The sequence below is a fragment of the Thunnus albacares genome, chromosome 8 (assembly GCF_914725855.1).
Source record: "Thunnus albacares chromosome 8, fThuAlb1.1, whole genome shotgun sequence".
Lineage (NCBI taxonomy): Eukaryota > Metazoa > Chordata > Actinopteri > Scombriformes > Scombridae > Thunnus > Thunnus albacares.
Window position 1 is genome coordinate 6,168,220 of NC_058113.1, and position 20,962 is coordinate 6,189,181.

The following is a 20,962-nucleotide window of genomic DNA, read 5'->3' on the forward strand; positions in this document are numbered from 1 at the left end:
CAAAAAGAGAAAATCATCTAATAGGAATTCTTATGCTGTTCCTGTTGATAATACTTCAATTTTTGAGCAATATGTTTAAACACTCTCCTAAAGTTTAAAGCAGAAAAAACAAGGCTTTCATATCTGATGTCATCAACTGACAAACCTTGGAGAAGCTCCATTAACAATAAAGAGACCATCTTTGTGGACTTGTAAAATTTCTACTAGCAGATTGTCATCTTCTCCAGAGGGTCTTGGTCGTCATGTTTCCAAGTTTTAGCAGAGGCTTGTTGTCTTGTTGCCAAGTTTTAGAAGGACTTGTTCATGTTCGCAACTTTTTATTTAACAGTTCATAATCAGAGGTTATGAGCTTAAAATTTGTCAAATCTGTTTTTGCACACAAAAGACAAATATTTGTCCAATTTGGAATATAGCCAGCACTACTGTAAAAACCTCTTCTACCATAAATTATAAAATTCTAAGAATAGGGGAAAGCGGCCTACATCAGAATCAAAGCACAAAAGACATACTATGACTACTATAACTAAACTTCTCTACAGCTACTATGTATCATTGAACAAATACCTCATATTCATATTCACAGTAGACATAATCCTGCGGCTGAAGATGGTAGGAAGAAATGAAAAAATAATTAATGCACAGAAAAAGTCTACCATAAAAGGGAAAAAGAAAAGAAACCAAACACATTAGAACCATTCTAAAAATAGAGATGTCAAGAAAAAGGTGGAGGGTTGAGTGAGTTAACCCCCAGTATGGCATTGATTAGGGGTTACTACAGCACTGTAACCTTTTCACAGTCAGCCTGGGCGGTAAGTTAGTCAGACAATCCAGACAAAGAAAGGGAGCGATCACATGTGTTTAGCATTTAAACGGGGGATCAGTGTGGCAGAGTGTCTCAGGAGTCTCCCCTTATCCTGACTAATGTAAACACTAAAGGTGTCAAAACCAAATATATTTGGCTACTCCATGCACACAGACACACATGCACACACACTTATTCACACATGCTCAAATGAGCAAATGAAAACCCACAGCCACACCTTTCAGGCAAGTGACATGCTGCATGTACTTGTACACCACACAATTAACACACACACATTCTCTGGTTCTGACATTTAATGATAATGAACCCCTTTCTCTCTGTGTGTCTGAGTAATGAAGATTAGGTTTTAAACATACTTTGCATAATTTGAGTTGTGGACATACTGACAGAGAAGCAAGTATCCCCCAGTGCGGTAGAGTAAACACGCAATTGCCAAAAGAGACGAGAGAGGCTCTGGCAGAAATATTTACACTTTAGTTCAGGAAGGTCTTTTGCGGTAGAGCTGCACTATGCAAGCAGTTTTTTCTTCATCACTGAGTGGTGGGAATTGGTAAACAGAAGGGGAGGAATAATAAATACTTCATCAAGGTTCCAAAGAATAGAGATTGGCAAATAATAAGATGTAAATTTGTTGCTCATTATTCACACTTCATTTGTTAACTTGCCATCACTTCAAACGGTGCATCTACACCATTTAGAGATATGTCAGAAAAAGAAAGGAAAAAGACTGTTTTTCCGATGAGATAACTTTATAATGAGACATGCTCTCATGTTGAGGTGTTTAGTTTACATCACAACACGCTACTTGAGCACATTAGAATTAGAAACAGTCTCCCTCTCCAGTAGACTCTCACATCTATACCTAAAGGAATGCCTTGCCCTGCAGGCCAAGAGTACACTGAGTTCAACAACTCAAACTGCCACTAAAGGACATGACTGCCAAATTTGGAGGTAGCGCAAAAGTGCTCAATGTCACCGTGGGCAGTGAGCTATTCTCCAGAGGCGAAAAATGCCTTTTCAGAGGGAAGCCCTGGGACAAATGAAGCCTGCCTCAGCTGCTGCCGGGTAAACTGATCCCTCCAATGCCACGGCAGGGCACAGGACAGGGAGGGAGGGATGGAGGGAGAGAGAAGGAGGGAAAGACAGAGGGACTGGGGAAAAGGGGGGGGCTTGCTTCCCCTGCAGGCATGTCAACTCAGCTGTTGACCAAAGATGACGGTAGCAAAAACGGAAAAGAGAGACAAGAGACAAAGAGATAAGTGGAAAAAATAACAGAGTGAGAGAAAGTGAAACTGTTAGACCGAGAGCAGTTGAGAGACAGCGAGAGTGAGAGAGATAATGAGACCAGAGCAGAGGCATAGAAAAAAGGAGCAGGTCCTGGCAGTGTGAGTGACAGGCGAGGGGGACCCCCTACTCAGAGGGTAAGTGGGCACCCATGGAGGGTTAGGGCACAGGAAGGCCAGACCTGACCTCTGTCCCCCTGCAGACGTCTGGCTCAGTCAGGGACCAGGAGGCAGTGTGTTGAGCATGTCTAGAGGGTCGACCCTCATCTGAGCTGCTCAACACATTAGCTCAATGCCACCACCACCTCCAGCTATTGCAAACAGCACCTTTGTAGATACTGTCACGGTTTTCCTTGTACAAATAAACCAGCTATAGCTCACAAATTCCAGAAACCAGTCATATCTTAACTGCCTTTTGTGGAAGTAATTTACATGTAAACTGTTGTGTATATATGTTTTTTTTTTTCAGCTTTATTATTAAGTGGCCCATTACAGGTCACAGCAAACAGAACATTGTACAGTGTGATGTGAGGACACCTGACAGGATATAATAACTGAAGTTGTCCACTTCAATTTCAATATAAACAGGTATGGTTTCTATGTATCTGAAACTGTTTCACAAATACACTGAAAATAATTTCAGCCTACTGAAAATCATATACAGTACCAGTCAAACCTTCCCATTCTTGAATGAGAAAGTGTGTCCAAACGTTTGACTGGTGCTGTATATACACACATATTACAAAGTGTAAAGTGTGGGTAGAGAAAAAAAAAGTAATGGTCTGCAATTTCTTGTCATTTGTGGCTTTCACAGTGAAATGTGTTGGCCTAAAACAACAAAACTGCCACTGTTTGTGTTATTGCTCAATGCAATATTTCTGAAAAATAAAATATGACATTTTCTTTTTCCTCCCCAGATTACTAGGCAATTGTTCAATTCCAGTAGAACATACAGGGAAAAAATGAGTTGGCGGAATTTAGCAGCAGACTAGCCTGCCTTCCTGAAACTGCCTGATCTTTGAAACCCAAACATTTTTAAAACTGGTCAATTTCACACAGTTTCAGCAGATTAATGGGAGCATGCAGAAGACCATTGCTGGGTAAATACACTCTCTGTTATTGTTGTTTTTCCTCTGCAGGTCGCTGGCGAACTCATGCTGACATCAAAGCAGCAGGCCTGGAGATTGGAGGCCAGGCAGCGGAGGGCAAACGCCTATGGAGTGAGAAAATAAATGAAGGAAACCCAATAGCTCCTTATCTCAGACAGACCTCCTCCCAAATCACTCAGACAAACACACAGACACACAGACAGGGTCTGACATGTAGAGGCCCTGTCCTCCATGTGAGGGCCCACAGAGCACCATCCCTGGGGAGGGTCCAGCAATCAGACCTCCTCCATACTACAACAAAAACACTCACAGACAACACATTTTGCCATCCAGCTTTCTTCAAACCTAATGCCAAACTTCTCTAGTACTGGCTGCCGGGGAATGGTAGGAGACACTGTGGATGTGATGGATTTCAGATTGTTTTGCCAGGAAAACACTGAAAACACTTGCTGCTAACGTGATACACACACCCCACAGTCAGCACAGACCACATTGCTCTGCTCTTAGAACAAAGCTTCTGTTCTCAGCCCTATTATTTGTCAGGTGGATGTAACAAATTACATTCAGTCTTGTTACTGTAACAAAGTGGGATTTTTGTGTACTCCTTGGCCAGCCCTACACATGCAAAAGCCTGTCACTGACTGAGTCACTGACTGAGTGATGAAGTTACATATTTGGCCACAAAGGCCACTGAAGATAAGTATCCCAGAATGCATTTCGCAGCAACCGACAGCAAGCAGCAACGGCAGAGATTAAGCTGTTGTAATTTTCACTGTAGGACTGTTAATATGTCACTTTAGTTTTAATATATTCTCAGGCGAGAACAGTGCCACGATTACCTTCTGAAGGAGACTGTTGTGTGACATTTACAAGTGAGAAGAGGATCTGTTCACCGTCACCAGTGTGACTTAGTGTCAATGTCTGCACGTTACATGCATATAGTGCTTTTTAAAAATAAAGCACTTCCATGTGCATGGTAAATAAAAGCAATACAACAAATACATTTATGAATGCAAACTTTACATAAGTGAAACACACTGTTTTGGGGTCATTTACACTTAGCATTAATGATGAACTTGGCAGTTAATGTATTAAAACTATTTCTCAGGTTGTTTGTAAATTAAATAATATATAAAAAATATAAAAAAACATCTAAATCTTAACTCACCCCTTCTCACAACAGTCCAATATAATCTATACCCAAAATCTGGTACAATGTATTTTAAGTATTTTTAATGTTTTTCTTGTGTGTACAGCACCATACGTTACAACTACTGTATGAACATCTTAAAAATGCTGCAATGTCCATGTCTGATGGTAACCAGGCAATGTACAAATTAAAAGCCCTCTCTATTCTAGGTTTTGACCCGGTCTTGTTTGAAAGTCTGCCTTTTATTCTGCTGTTAAGTGGAAAGCTATTTAAGTTATATAGCTTAATAATGCTTAATTCACCTCTTTGGGGTCCATAGCCCCATAGCCCTTTTTATTTATTGTTAGTCATTTAATTTAATTGTCTTGAGTTTTGTCCCAAGATTGACAATCAGTGGTAAGCACTGGCTGCAAAGTGCCTGTCTATAGAAAAGGAATGCATTGTTGGTTTGGACATAAGGAATCAGTGGTGCAGTTCTCACTCAGGAACAACGTGATGTTGTTCCACTAGCATTCACTCTGTAGCCTAAAGGTGCTTTTTAATTTAAAAGTTCTATCATATAACATTATCATATAAAATTTTTTCTCCCTTGTTTTAAGTGATGACCATAGTTCTCATAAGAATGGTTTCCAGCTGGCACCAAGAGGAATGAGACATGAAAAGTGGCTTACTGTTACAAACATACAGTCACAGTTTGGAACGGTTCCAGTAATGTCAAATTGTATGTGGCCACTTCTTTTACACTTAAGCTGCTCAGCCCATTGATGACGACCCCAGTGGAATGTAAGCTGAGGGGAACAGAGCTCATCGCAGTTGACTCAAATTACCTTTTCTTTAACGTCCCTTGGCTTCGAACACATCCATCAGCTCAACTAAAAATTAGCTGCTAATGGGTTTTTAATGAAACTGTAACAAATGCAGAAAGCCATTACACCATGATTAAAGACATGGGTTTCATTTTCTCCTCAAAACGGAGGTAGACTAGAGAAGGCCGCTGCAAGCCAAAGCTGTAAGGACTGAATTTCACACACTCTCCTTCACATTCAAAACACTCTGCAAAAGTGCTTGAATATTACTATTATGCTCTGTAATTTCTGTAGATACCGACACAGACACCACAATCATATACTAATGACTGAATACAACATCATGTACAAATGCATATACACATTCAGCCTAAATATAAAGAACCATACTCTTAAAAACAAAGTAGAGCTGTGCAGCTGGAATCCATGGCAGATTGGAGGGATTAGGGCCCGAAATGAACCCAGATGAATATCACATCGTGTGACATTCTGAATAATTATCTCAATGAAAACAGCTCATTACAAAAATGTGATCTCTCTCTTTCCCCTCTCCTCAAGTAATTAAAACCACTACTGGGAAAGAAAATCCCCGTTTACAATGAATGTACTGCACTAATGAAATATTACAGTCATGAAGTGTACACAGTGTGCTGCAGTATTTAAACTGAATTGGTGTATTACTTAGCCTTGTTTTTCTAAGCAAATAAAGTGTGAGGCAGTATGAGATCAATAAAACAGAGATAAATTCTGAAAAAGTTCAGCTTACAGGAGTAACCAAATCCACCAAAACATATAGCTACTTTTATGATTTTGGAGTCTGAAGTGTTTCTATTAATAATCCAACAGTGTGTGGTGAATTGCAGCTTAAATACCATATCACAAACTTCTACATTTTAATATATAAACACTCAGTAGTCAGCAACTCTTTAAAAATGGCAAGGGTGGATGATTTTTAGGACAGTTATGAAATGCACAGTTAACACAGTTACATAATTAACATGCTGCCTCCTGATGTCAAAGGCAAAGCTATAGTGTTCCTTATGTAGTCTTTCCAAGTCAATTATCTTTTGTGAAACCACATATTGCAACTGTGGTAAATACTCAGCACATACTGAATATTAACAGTAAGATAAACAAAATACTTCTGATTTTAAATGAAGGAGACACAGTCCATTAAAATATGTATCCAACTTGTTTATTTCATTAGAGTCAAATGAATTATCTGTAATCTGTGTCTTTCAAAACCTTCATACCTACATAATTGCCCGACCACATTAGAGAATAGACAGACTTGTGGGATTTCTTTGGAATCATTTTGAAAGAGGGCAACTTTTTACAAGGTCTGTAATAGCAGAAGTGTTACTAAGTACATGTTATCCCTGCAAACTGTTACAATAAAAGCTCTAGGTTAATTTTCCAAGCCTTCTTTCTTTCAGAAGCCCAAAATATAACATGTTCATTAAAGAGGAGGTTCAGGGGCATGGAAAAGATTCAAATGGATCTGCCAAAAGCAGACTGCACAATTACAAAACTATTTCACTCTAAAGCGGGAAGAATCACAACGACAGTACTGGTGATGTCATGCTGGAGATCTCTGCCAAGAGTGCCTCCACTGTACCCAAATCAAACTGGCTATGTTTAATATCTGCCTCCAACATGCCCAGAATAACAACAAAGGCAAACAGGGATCCCAGTTACGGACCAGACCCACAGGGAGCAACAGACGGATTTCTTGACGTCTCTGTATTTCGTTTGGACATCTTGTTGGGGGATTGTCCTTGCGTTGTCTTTACCTGAGAGGACACGATTGGTTACAGTTGTAGAACAGAACTGTAAAAATAAAAGATCTGTAAAACAAGGGCTTGATGTACAGTAAGTGCTACACGGTAAAACAACCTTAACTGTTAAGAGCCACAAGTCAAGCCTTAAGCTTAATGCCCTCTTCAAATGTCTTCAACAATGTATAGACATTTTGACAAAGGCCTGTTTTACAGCATCTTAGTGACATGGACCGATCAATGCCATTATTGTCCATTACTAACTGTGACCTGTTTAGGTACATTTGAGCACTACTATAGATCTATTACATTCTGTGGTATTGATTTAAAACCTAAGACTTTTTCTTTAGTCTTATAAACAAACCTCAAGTAATACAAGCAGAAACAAATCTTGTGTTCACGCTACAGTAGCTGTTGCTGCTCCAGTTAAAGTGTGCATAATTCTCCATTAATCTAGTAAATCTCAAAGCCAGTGTATTCGTGCATGAAATCGGTTTCTTTGTTACAAAATAGCTTTTTTTTGCTGGACATTTACCACAACAGTAAGCAGGTCAGCAATAATACATTACAAAGCAAAGGGAGCTCTGGGGTCACTGCTCTTTCATCCTAGCTAACAATATTTGTTTTCCTCAATTGTTGTTCAAACAAAAGATTTTAAGTCATAGTAACTCCAATCCCAAGGCTTGATTAAAAGCCAAGAACAAGGAATTCAGACAGGCTAGTGACTAGTCCTGATGTAGGTGCCGTGATGGAATTTGGAACCAGGCTGAACAGTCTAAATCACTGCTGTCTCCTTTTTCTTTTCGTTGGAGCCTATTCAAATTCTGCCCAGTGACCTCTTAATGTTAACACACCATGTTCTTGCTGGTGACCAACACTTTAAGTATCACTGCACCTGACACACCTGGCTGTATCACTGGTGAAAATGAGATAACACAAAGGAGGGAGGGAGGGAGAAAGGAAAGAGAAAGAATAGGAAAAAAGAGAAAGAGAAAGAATGGTTAAGACAACAAAAAGCCAAGACAGAAAAGAAGAAAAATCAGAGAGGGACAACAGGAAAGTGGGGGGAAAAAAATCAAAAGAGAAGGAGACACAGAGAGAGAATGGGAAAAAGGGAGAAATTGTTCCTGATTTAGATCTGAGAGGCTCTGGTCCTTCAGATGTCTCCATCAGCTAACCACAAGCCCAGGCTGAGCATGTGAGGCATGCTGCTTACGCTGGCACAGCTACCCCCTAAATGCTAATAACTGCAATGTGTTAGCTACAATAAAACACTCCACACAGACCCCTGACATACACACACACACACACAGGCATGTGCAAAAGACACACACCTCTTAGTCAAGTCAACTATGTCTCACATATGGGATTTCCCAAACGAAGGGCAAGTTTTTAATTTAACCTGTTCGTTAATTTCTAATCCAAATAATCACTAGTTTCCTAGATACTTGCCAGTTATTTATAATGGAGTTCCACTATATGAGCAAACCAGTCATTTTGCTTTATCAATTGAAATTAATTATTGATTTTTGTAAATGGTAAATACAATCAGCATCCTATAGAGATCTGTCTATCTTCTCTTTATTTTGGTTAGTTGTCGACAAATAGTTATCAGGACCTGATTTGACCGTGAACATTGTTAACTTCCATCTTTCAGAAACTATGCCATCCCTATTCCCAGCTTCGCCCATCATTTCATATACAATATTAGGCACATAATACAAGACATAAGCACCCCTTGAACAATGTAAGCACCAGCCTCCAAGAACAGCACAAGCAGGGGCTGAGGCTACTCTGACAACTTAATTGCACATGTGAGGTGCAGCTGGAAGGCACGAACTGTAGAGGCCTAAGTGTTCTTGGAGAGTATCAATGTTCTGAAACCAGCAAGATAGAATAAATCAAACAGAGAGAAATGGGAGAGGACTTTCCGTCAATGTTGAGAAATACCAAAGCCATATTGCAGGAGGTTTGAGCACGCAAGCGGAATGCAGCAGGCCTCATGTTTGCATAGCTTTTATACACCGGGTTCCAAAGCAACTGAGGTACTGTCAACATTCATCAACTAACTTGAGAGATGGAAAACTGTCAACCTTACTTTGGAAACAAATCATTTCAATTGCGTCCTTGTAACATCTTGGAGCCATAACCCAGTCCTTGTCCATGGATCTCAGGTCTCTTATTGTCTTCATCAGTGTAATGAAAAGAGACATGCTTCATTCCTTAAAGGGGAACTCCACCAATTGTACACATCAAAGTCTGTTTAGGTCTTAAGGAGTACTACTGCATATGTGAAAAAAAGTTGTATAAAAGGCCTTTTGTGGCTCCAGAGTAAGCTACGAGAAGTCTGACAAATTGCCTCGGATGATGTCACTGATCTGTCTGCTGTCGAGTTAAATACTCAGAACTAGAATTTGAAGGTTTAAACACGGTTTGAAAACTTGAAATGGGATTTGAACATTTAAAATTTGAACATTTATAGGTTATATTTCTAAGAGTCAGAAATTCCTTCTCATTAGTGACACCGGTGGCCGTTAAGTGAGCTGCAGTCGACCAGGACCGGGTCCTTCACATAGAAATCATTCCACAGGCTGTCACAGACAAACGAGAAAGTCAGGGAAGGTCTCATTTTGAAGTTATGTTACAACTCATTCACTCATTGGCAATAAAAAAAAGCTTAACACTTGTAAATTGCTTCACAATTCTTACATATAGAACCTTAAATAATAATGTCTGTAATCTTACTACATTTTTATTTCAGAGTTTCTATACACAGCTTCAGATTTGAATCTCTAAACAATGTGTTAAAACTCTGCAAGTCAAAGTTTTGTATTCATGCAAACATTAAAAGCAGTTACTAAACACATTCAAACCTTTAAACTTTCACATCCTATTTTTCACTTTTTAAACCATCGCTTTAAATCTCAAGCCTTACTCTTTACCTTTAAAGTATTAATTTCAGCTTGATTCAATGTGAATATGATTGTACCTCATACTACTTGCACTGTAACTCAACCAACCAGCATCTCATTATCTCTAATCTCTGTTCTGTCAACTGGAAGTTATAACTGTCTGAAAGTTTTTCTGAAAGATTTGGAGCCAATGCAACTCAATTATAACATGTAAGTTCAGTTCTTATCATGTTGGTCATTTTAGAGAGGCAACATGGTCTGTGTCAAGCCAGGGCGATACACTCCTTAAATCTGCATGTTTATTATCTTTTCAGCTAACCATATGCCCTCTCACACAATCTGCTTTTCTCCTCTCCCCCACCATGGAGAGTGACATGTTGTGCAATTATTCATATCACATTCTTCTTCTCTTACCCACACATTACAAGGGCCCTTGCCAGCCAAGATAAAAGCAAACACTACCAACTCCGGCACACTCTGGGGTACGTGGAATCTAACTCATATACCAACACACAAAGTAGAGCAGGGGAGCTACAACTGAACAACACTAGGATCAATATTCTTCTGGCTTTAAGAATCATAAAGCTTTACATATAAAATGTGTTATAATAGAATCTAATATAAGGAAAAATAAAAGATTCACACTCTACCAAAAAGCTTGCTACTAGCTCTCCATAGGTAATTTAAGTGGTTAAAATGTCCTTCCTTATATGGCATTATCATTTCTATAATAAGAGTGAAATTATTCATGGGTCAAAGGGGTGAGGGTCTGCTAAATGGAGCACACACTCACCCTGAGACATAAAACACAGACCACCCACAGTTTGTGTAACATGGAGGCATACAGCCTACCTTTTGCCACTAAGAAATTACACACAAAGGCACCGAGTTACTGTGTTACTCCTTTTTGTGCCTTTCCGTCTCACCCAAAGTAAACTTAAAAAGTGAGATGTGTCCATCTCTATAAATATGTTTAACGCAATTACAGGAAGAGGAAAAAAAGAAAAAAGTCAAATCTGGTGGCCTTACTCTGAACAACAACCAAAAAACTAAATCATTTTTAACAATGTCTGTTTAGATTTAAGAATAATAAAGCAAACCTAACTAAAACACAATATCTTCCCAGAATTTCTGTCAGAAGAAAGTACTAATAAAGCAAACATTAACCTTAATTGCAAGGTATTCGTTTCCCAGACTGCAATATCACCAGGAGCACCCAGCAAATAATAAGCTCCACTGAGGGATTGCTGTAGTCCGGATGGCCTGAGAGCAAGGATTAAGCTGTGGAGCGGCAGCATCCTGCCCAGAATGTATTGATCACCACTTGACTCACTGGATGCAGGAAGCCGCTGGGTTTAATTTTTCCCCCAACTGCTTTCCTGTGTCTGAAGACTGTCTGAGGAGCTGAAGTAACCTCATCCCACCAGGAACCCAAACCTCAAAGACAAAGCAGTGTAACACTGTGGGTTGTGTATCGTTAGCTGACTCAAAGGCAATGGTGGCTGGCTGCAAGGCCTTCAGCTGGAATGACACAGTTTTGCTTTGCCTTCTGCAGATGCTTTAAATTAATCTGGAATGCCAAACAGAGACCAGTGCAATAGGTCACTCTGACGAAGCTGAGAACTTGAATGAGGGGACAAACAGATATAGCAAAGTGAATTACACGATTGGTTTGAGTCCTAGAATTATGATTTGTTGGAAACTATTTATTTGGCTTGTAGACTTTTTACTCAGCATGAAACAGACTTACTGACCAGAGCCTTGTTTCCCAAAAGTATCTTAAGGCTAACATGATCGTAAAATCCATCTTACGAATCTCCTTAATCTTAAGAAGAGTTTCCCAACAGCATCACAACTGAAGACACTCTTAGATATGATTGTGAGCTAAAAAGTGACTCCTACCCACTTGTAGGAGGCTAACAGCATCTTAAGAAGCTCCAGCAGCTGCAGGAGGAACCAAAAACTATACATGTTTATTGCATTTTTAAGTCTATAATTTTATCATGAACACTGTTCTTTGTTAAGTGACATTTGATATAAAATTAATGTGTAATGTATAACTTAGAAAATAAGAACATAAAACTAAAATAACACATACACATTAAATCAAGAATTGATTTTAACAACTGATCTGACATTTTCTGTCATCACTGTCCCCCTCTCTATGCTCTCACCAAAAATATTCATCTCTTCTGGCTAAAATGACATTTTCCTGATGGTATATTTTCAGGTTCTGAATCTTCTCTTTTCATTTAATTTATGGTACATATGTTGTTTGCCACACGCTTACATACAGCAGGTCTAATACAGAAAACGTTTAATTTCTTAAACTGACTTCCACCCAGTAACATGAATAATAAAAGGCAGCAAGCTGGAAGCTGTAGACTGTTTACTGCACATTAAGCTTTCGTTTTCATACTGAACAATTTCAAGTATAAAACATTTCTTTGTGTAGTTCTTGTGTAGCAACATTTACGCTATGGGATGTGTGTATTTTCAATATATAACACGGCTTACGCACAGTCAAATATGCAAATTTTTATTTCAAATGTACTCAGTATCATCTTCAGCACCACGGACAGTCGACATTAAGAACGGTGTGCACTTTTAAAGTACTTCTTTGGGAACTGCGTGTAGAAATTTGTTTCTGTGAACACGCTAAGAAAATACTCTTAAAGATCCACTCCAGACATGTTTTAAGACATTTAAAAATACACAGCTTGTATTAATAATGTGTGTCTGATATGGTTTTTAAAAAACAAAAACAAAAAAAAAACTCCAATTACCCACATTAAAATGACACCTCCTCATTCTCCCTCATTGTACATATCAGAAGTTTAACTGCTGGACACAAGATGCCTCCTACTTCATTGAAATGACCATTCTCAGTGTATGCGCACTGGAGGCTTCAACTTTCTACATCAAACTTGTGTAAATGGTATACTGGACCAGGGTTGGCTCCCAAACTAGTTATGATGTCACAAATTATGCTCGTAAGTACACGCCTTAAACTCACATTTTTTTTTAAACATAGAAATTTTCCACTTTCAACAGATGAATGTGAAAACAGCCTTCTAGTGTCAAACTCTCACATACTGGCGGCTGTGACTCAGGAGGTAGAGCGGGTCATCCAATAATCAGAAAGTGGGCGGTTCGACCCCCAACCCCTCCTGTCCGCATGTCAGAGTGTTCTTGGGCAAGATACTGAACCGCAAATTGCTCCCGATGGTTGCGCCAGCACCTTGCATGACATCTGTGTGTGAGTGAGTGTGTGAATGACTGAGTGAAAAACACTGTAAAGCTCTTTGGATAAAAGCACTATATAAATGCAGCCATTTACCATTTTTACATACATCATTCTGCACAGTGAAGCTCAAACATCCAACTGTAGGAAAAAGAAGAACACATTTTTGACTGAAGGGGGATTAACTTTTAAGATCAATTGTTATCAGGAAATGAAGCCCAGAAAATCTCAGCATTATTACAACATCCAAGCTTTCCTTATATATGAACAATCCTGTCACCAAGTGGGTTGGTTTGAGGCTACAAACATAGTTTGTAGGACCAAGACAGTGGGAACCTTCATCTCTGGTCATAGTCTCCACTGTCATCAGATCCAGTCTCACCCAAAACATCTCCCAGTCTTGCCAATATGAGTCAAAACACTGATGTTATTGGTTGACAATTTGTTAAACTTATGCACATCCCTGCGCGTATTTCAATTGTTAGAGGGCAAATTTGTGGATGGGTCATTAAACAAACAATGGACATGTGCTTTCAGGAGAAGTTTACATGAATGCCTGACAAACTATAAACACTCTGGAGCCTTCATCTTCATAGCCATGGAAATGCTGCCATTCTTAAGACAAAATGGTCAAATACAAAAACAAATATAAACGCCTACACACATAGGCCCTTTCCTAACCACTCCCGAGTAAATATTCTCTGATGTTTAACCTACTTTTGTCTCTCTATATTTCTCTTTGTCTCTCATCAGAACACTTGCTCTGGCTTCCAACCTGCCTGAGGAATCCACAGTGTGCCAACATTACTCCATGTTTTTATTATCAGTCAGAGATGGGTTTTGTTACTGCTACGAGGGGATGGATTCAAGGAAAATAGATTCTCCAAAGCTCCATGTCTTCACCCTCTGTCTCCTCAGTCCTGAAGACAAGGCCCCGCTGAGCTGATGATCAGACGGATTTATGGTGCAATCTCTGTAAGCCATTTGCTCCCTGCGAGCCGGAGAATCAAAGGCAAGATTTCCGGATGGCATCGGGACAGAGATTATCCAGTTTGTGCTATCTGATTGCAAACTCCCACAGGCTGTTTTCTTTTACTTGTTTAACTTTTTCCTTTGTGTTTCCTGACTTGTGAAAGATGAGAGTTGCACAAGCACAAACAGACTGGGTCTCATTCAGTCACAAGAGACTGTATACTATGGAGACTGACAGTGAAGGTATATTTGATTGCATAATAATGTACTAAATCACACTGACATTTTTGAATAATATCGTCCTCATTAAAAATGAATTTTAGAGACTTTATTTACATAAAATGTGTTGAATGTTTTAATTGTCACTCTGTAACATATTCACAGTCTATCAACAAGAATTGCAGTTTCTTAATTTAAACCATAAAGTAAAGCATTACTAACACCACAACAGGCTACACACAGAAGGTGGTAACAGTCCATACATCAAAGGTTTCCTATTTAGTGGGTTGTGGATTCAACCCGAGTGGTGAAACCACACGTTAAAGCGTTAGCATCCAAAGTACAACAGCTCCAAAACAGGGAATCAACTGTGCATCTGAGGTCACCATGTTTTAAAACATGTGTGCAAATAATAGTTTGACATTCAAAAGTCATGTATCACATCTATACATTTCTGTTTAACTTCTGAAGTAGTAATTGCTTCTATTAAGTGGTAGATTTCGTGAAAGAATACCAACTTTGAGTTTTTAAGAATTCAAGACGGGGATCCCTAATTCACATGTATTACCCATTATTTAGGAGTAATGCTGTTTGGTGGTGTGAAGCCCTAAAAATAGTTTGGAAGGAATCTAACAGAAGAAAGGGCCTAGTTGGACCATATGCCAAACCAACAAGTCTCAGAGGCACCTCCCCAAATCATCTTGAGGCAATGCATCAATCAGAACCTCCACATCAGTGGCAAATGCACTCAGCGGCCATAAAACTCCCAGATCAAGCAGCGAGCTGAGCCAAAACCAGAGAGGCTCTCCTCGGTAAACCCAAGCCCTTATCTTTGTCTCATAAAAAATAAAGAGTGCTTGGGAGTGTTACTGTAACTGCTGTCCAGCCAGTTCCTCTCTGTCTTTGCTGATCACACCTCATCTTCAACATCTGGAGCAGTTTACCAAGATGTCAAGAAGAAAAAAAAAATTTGCCCGTAATTTTGCTACATTACATCAATGTCTTTCATTAAGGCCTGAGTTCAGTTTTGCCTATTTCTGTTCATGTGCTACAACTATCTACAAATACAAGAACACAACTTCTAAAAAAAGCCACAAAGAAAATCTGAAGAGATTCTTTCTCCCTCCAGAGGTTTTAAGTATCTCTTCAAGAAGGGGAAGCTTGAAGGCGGTGATGCTTTAACCAAATGCGTCAGACCGCAGACCTGTTCCAATCCCCGACATCTGAACTAAAAACTTTAAAAGGACCAGTGCATAAGATTTAGTGGCATCTAGCAGGACAGACTTGGCAGAAATGGAATATAATATTCATAAGTATGTTTTAATTAGGGTATAATCACCTGAAAATAAGAATCATTGTGTTTTCCATACCTTAGAATGAGCCCTTTATATCTACATAGGGAGCGGGTCCTCTTCAACAGAGGCCACCGACATGTTGCACCGCCATGTTTCTACAGTAGCCCAGAACAGACAAACCAAACACTGACACTAGAGAGGGCCTTGTGTGTTTTTTACGAGTTTTGCGGCCACCATAGGTTCTCGTCCAAACTTGGAAGGGGAGGGGGAGGGGAGGTGTATTAATTTGGTTGCAAATCTGCAACCTCACCACTAAACGCCACTAAATCTTACACACTGGTCCTTTAAATGACCACACCACCTAATGACTCAAATATAGAAAACATTTCAAGAATGTGAAGAGTTTGGTATGGAGAAAATAGAAACAGTGGAAATGACTGCTAACCCCCTCCATGAGACTTCCATGGGGCAAATAAGATACTTAATGGAGACCTTATGAGTTCTATTAATAACTCCAGTTTTCATAGGAGCTCTGTATATAGACTGACAGATTTAAACCCACTGTTTCACCCTGTACAGCTCTTGACATTTTCAGATTGCTTTTTAATTTAGAATGGCGACAGATCAAACAGTTTATTCATATCAAGTAACTCAAGAGGGGACACATTGTGTGTGTCTTTGCACCAGAAGAAAGAAGTTGACTACTACAAAACCCTTTCATCCCCATGACCAATCTCCTGTTACATACATTGAGCTCTTACGCATAGATGAGGGCTTAGTTTAATTTCACATGGAGATGTCCACACTAATAATTCAATTCGTACATGAACTACAATCATTTGAATTTTTGGATTTAAACCGAATAGTAAAATATATGGGCTACAATACATTTGGAAACTAAACAAGGATGGTAGAGATTTGAAAACAGAGATACATGCTAAAAAAAAGCATGTACGATGTCTAATCTTCAAATGATGATTTCTAAGCTTGCCTCAGAGCATCATGTGACTTTAGGACACAATAATACACATAGAGGAACCTATGTATTTTGTTTGTAAATGGCCTCCGGTTTGTAAAATTAATGTCAAAAACAAGTTGACAACTATTACCATACTTTCTGCTCTACAAGTCCTCATTACAGCTTATTTTAAGCAATTACACTGTCAGCAGGAGCTGTAATCTCCAACTGCTGCTAAACGCCCAAATTTCCACATTTGCTGGAAACTATAATTGTGAACTGCTCTTGGTGCTTTGCAGATGGGCCCTATTGAGCAATCTGAATATCCCTAATATTACCCAGTTCCTCTCGAGGGGAAACACGAACATTAAAAAGCTCCAAATAATTTTGGTCAAATTACACAACCCTTAATGAACTTCAAAAGACGTGCGGATGTTTTTACAGGCCAGTGCTCAAGCTTTAACTGTAATTATGAAAACAAACCATATTAATGATATAATTTATCATTTCCACACTTTGGCCGCAGAAGTCCCACCACAAAGTTCCTGTCTCTACTGGACAAAAGAATCTACTAAATTTAAAATGTAAGATTTTCCATACACAGATCAATTTTTCTGCTTCTTGAAAATCCTGTGGGCCATCACCCAAATTACTTGAGGGCTTCAGGGAGAACTGTCATAGCCCATGTTTTGCATGTACTTATGCCAAACTCCCTGCATCTCTGCTAGAACCTGATTAAAACTGGAGCAGGGCCTGACACGTATATGAACAGGATATGTTGTAACCCCCAGAGAAATATAATCTAGTTTCTGTGAGACTAATGTGACAAAGGCCCTCAGACCTTTTCCTTCAATCAAGGAAATCAGCTGACCAGAGTGGGAACCTGCCACCACAGAGATGAAATGGCCAATAATCCTGTTTTCTAATGTTCTAACTATGTTGAAAGTGCAATGAACATGAAATGAAGCTAATACACATTACCAAATGACACAAATCTAAAGGATATAAGGAAACTGGCTGCTTTTTCTTGGCTTACGAACACAGTAGTCAGTCGGGGCCCTACTGCCTCCCACTCGCATAGGAGAGAAGTGTAGCGGCTCATTTAAATTCCTCATGCTAGAAGGACTTCTGCTGTGAGTCTGGCTTTGCTCCAAATTATGTCTCATGGGTGTACATACCACTGAATAATTTGTCCAAACGTCATTTGCAATTCCCCCAAAATCTTTTCTTGACTGGAAGCCTTTACAAAACATCTGTAACAAATAGTTGTTTTGAGACTACATGTATTACACCGGTATCAGTACTGGTACATGACCTTAAGCTGTGTATGAAGCATAAAAAACAAGTTTAAATTTCCATCTAACTAGAAACCTGATCGCTTGAGCAGTAGCCACCTGCATAGTATGATATTTACCATTAGTTCTGGGCAGCTCAAGCTCATGTGTTACAAATCTTTTTGCCGCAGTCTATATAATTAGCTGTAATTGACTTCCCTTGAAATGTGTTTCTTCTGGGACATCTGGCCTTGAAACTTCAACCTTCCCATAAAGGGCCAGCACTGAGCTACACTTTCAATTTTGTAAACTGCATGGGTGGCAAAGGCACCAGGCTCTTCTGCAAAAATAAATATAAGAAATATGTCATTCATATTCCACACTTCAAAAATGAAAATATTTATGACTAACCTAAATACAATAATATAAATATTTCTCTTAGGATAACTGATTTCAGATTTATGTCCATGATGATGCATGATAGGGATCAAAAAGTTTTAAATGATAAATTTACAAGGCTAAAAATCACACTCTTGTTGCTTAAGCATCCTGATCTGACAGAGATGTGAAACCATCTGTAATTATAAATTTTGTGACAGAGAAGCAGTGCTCACTGCTTGGAGACTAAATAAAAAAGAGAGCAGTGACATGCTAAAGACAGACATGGCCAAATAGCAAACAGAACTGGTCAAATTTATTAAAGTCACCTGGAAGTTTTGAGTTTTCTGAATATTTCTGGTCAATGAAGCTCTTTTTAAAGGAAGAAATGTGCTAAGTGAGAGTGCTTTCCTGAGGGGAGGTCATATTGACAAAGTAGAACCAACCATATTTAAATAACAGAGAAAAAACAACAATAAAAACAATAGCTAAAATAGGTTTTATCCTGAGTCCATCTTTTTTTAAATTAAAGGCAGACACATCTCTTGATAAACTGAAAGAGGACGTGTAAATAGTTAATTTTGTTGGTATGAATGAACACACACTTTCATCCCCAAACTCTGAAAAGTCCTCCTCATTGCAGACTATCGTTACGGCACTTTCTGTACACAACAGATTTTTTTTCACCCAAGAAGCCTTTGAAAATGTTGATCAAAATCCAAATCACTGTTTAAAAAAGCACAAATTCATAATTTCACCTACATGAGGCAGTGTTATCTTTGTTTGCTTTCCTATTGTTTTAGTACATTTCTCATCAGACCCAAATCATCAAGACTAATTAAGCATAGATGAGAAAGACAAAAACAACTGCTACTTAGCTGTGTCAAATTAGCAAGTTTAAACCCTGCCTCTGAAGTGCCTCACCACACCATAGCAAAATTGGAATAATATGGTTGAGCTCTGTCGTTACCAAGTGTGGCTGCAGTACAATATTCCATAACAAATGTTCCTGACTTAGCGAACCGAGACTCATATTTTCACTTTGATGCTTGTGTGTGGGGTAGATAGCTGTTATCATGCCAGCAGCAGCTCATTACAGATGGAAACCTCTGAATTAGAGTTGCACAGCCAAAAACAATGTGTCATATTTAGCTGAATGAGCACACCCTTGCCTAACAAATCAATGTGAAGAAAGAGGTGGTATGAGCAGTGGGATGTAAAACTCCTGAGGGCCAGATCAGTTGATGGAGTTGATTTAAGAATTTTCAGAAACAGCTGGAGTTAAAAACTGCAACCATAGTAAGTGCACTTTACCTGACACCCTCGCTCTTACAGTGTATTTAGAAAGTATTAGGACTATGACACAATTTTAACAGTTGTGGCTTCCAGCACGCTGGATTTTTAATAAAACTAAATTCAGTAACTTTGAGGTTTAAATGCTAAATGAGTCTTAGCTGTAATTTGAGAATGTTTACATTCACATCAGATGAACATCGTAGATATTGCGCCACTTTTTATATGTAGTCTTGCAATTTTAGGGGACAGAAAGTAATAGGACGAGTTAACAAAAGCTTATATACATTCATTATATTTATCATTTGGTCGCAAATCCTTTGCACTTAATATCAACAAAGTCTACAACCCACAGACATTAGCAGACTCTTTGTATCTTCCCTGGTGTTGCTCTCCCAGCCCTGTACCTCCCTCTTTGCCTCTTGCTTTTTGCCTTCAATCTGTGAAACCTTGTCCAGTTGGATTGAGGTCATGTGTCTTATTTGGCCATTTATAACATCCACTAGCCATGAAAACTTCCTTGATGACCTTGTCCATATGTTTAGGTTCATTGACCTGCTGTGGGAACTATGTATGTACAACATGCGAAAATGGTTATTAGTCTTGTTTAACCAATATGAATAAGAACAACAGTACTTTAACTTCATAGTAACTGTGTCTTCTTCCAAATACCTAGTTATGTCAAAACAATGAAAAACATAATAATACTTTCTAATTGCACTGTACTTAACTGCCTTCTTCTTTAACATTAAAAAGAATACCTGTGACTTTTTCAATAAACAATATATAATATTTAAACATGAGAAGTATTTGTAAATAACTGATGCATTTGCAGTTGATTGCTGCAAATACAAGATGACATTACTGCAACTTTAAGGATTCACCACAAATTGAAAATGAAATGGTTGTATTGTCTTTTCATTTGATTTTACATAAAACCTGAGATTGTAATACGCCTTTGTCACAGCAACCCCATCACAGGATGAAGCTTGACAGGGTCAAAAAGTTCAACATGTTGCTCACAAAAAATAATAATAAAATGTTTTTTAAAAAGGCCTTTTTCATTTAAAACAAAGGCCATTACAAAACTTCTTGGTAACACAGAGAGAAAAAGGAATGAGAGAGCTTAACTTTGGCATGAGGAAGAATTTCACATAAATAACAAGAAGATCTGGCCAGCCTTGTTTTGGCCCTGTAGTGAATTCGAGGATAACATGTTTCTCATACCAGTAAAGAACTAACCTGAGCTCCATCTCTCAGCTTGAGGATGCACTCCATGGTGTTGATGGTGATGACTACGGGCTCCGAGCCCAGCTTGGTCCACGGTACATGGATACGCAGCTCATGGATATGACCGCTCATGAATGTAAAGGGCAGCTTCAGCTCCTATAAATATGCAAAGACATAATAAAGATAAAAAGAACAGATAGCTATGAAACTATAGTTTGAATAACATGTACTATAGTAT

The 20,962-nt window shown here is 38.8% G+C and overlaps 1 protein-coding gene across 5 annotated transcripts in view; it reads right to left on the reverse strand.

The window, feature by feature from the left end:
• LOC122986693 (vacuolar protein sorting-associated protein 13B-like) overlaps positions 1-20,962 on the reverse strand; it is a 342,876-nt gene that overhangs the window by 318,250 nt on the left and 3,664 nt on the right. For all 5 annotated transcript variants that reach the window (XM_044358002.1, XM_044358001.1, XM_044358004.1 and 2 more), the window contains exon 3: positions 20,737-20,880. In XM_044358002.1, the coding sequence (XP_044213937.1) occupies positions 20,737-20,880 (144 nt within the window). The remainder of the gene's footprint in view (positions 1-20,736; positions 20,881-20,962) is intronic.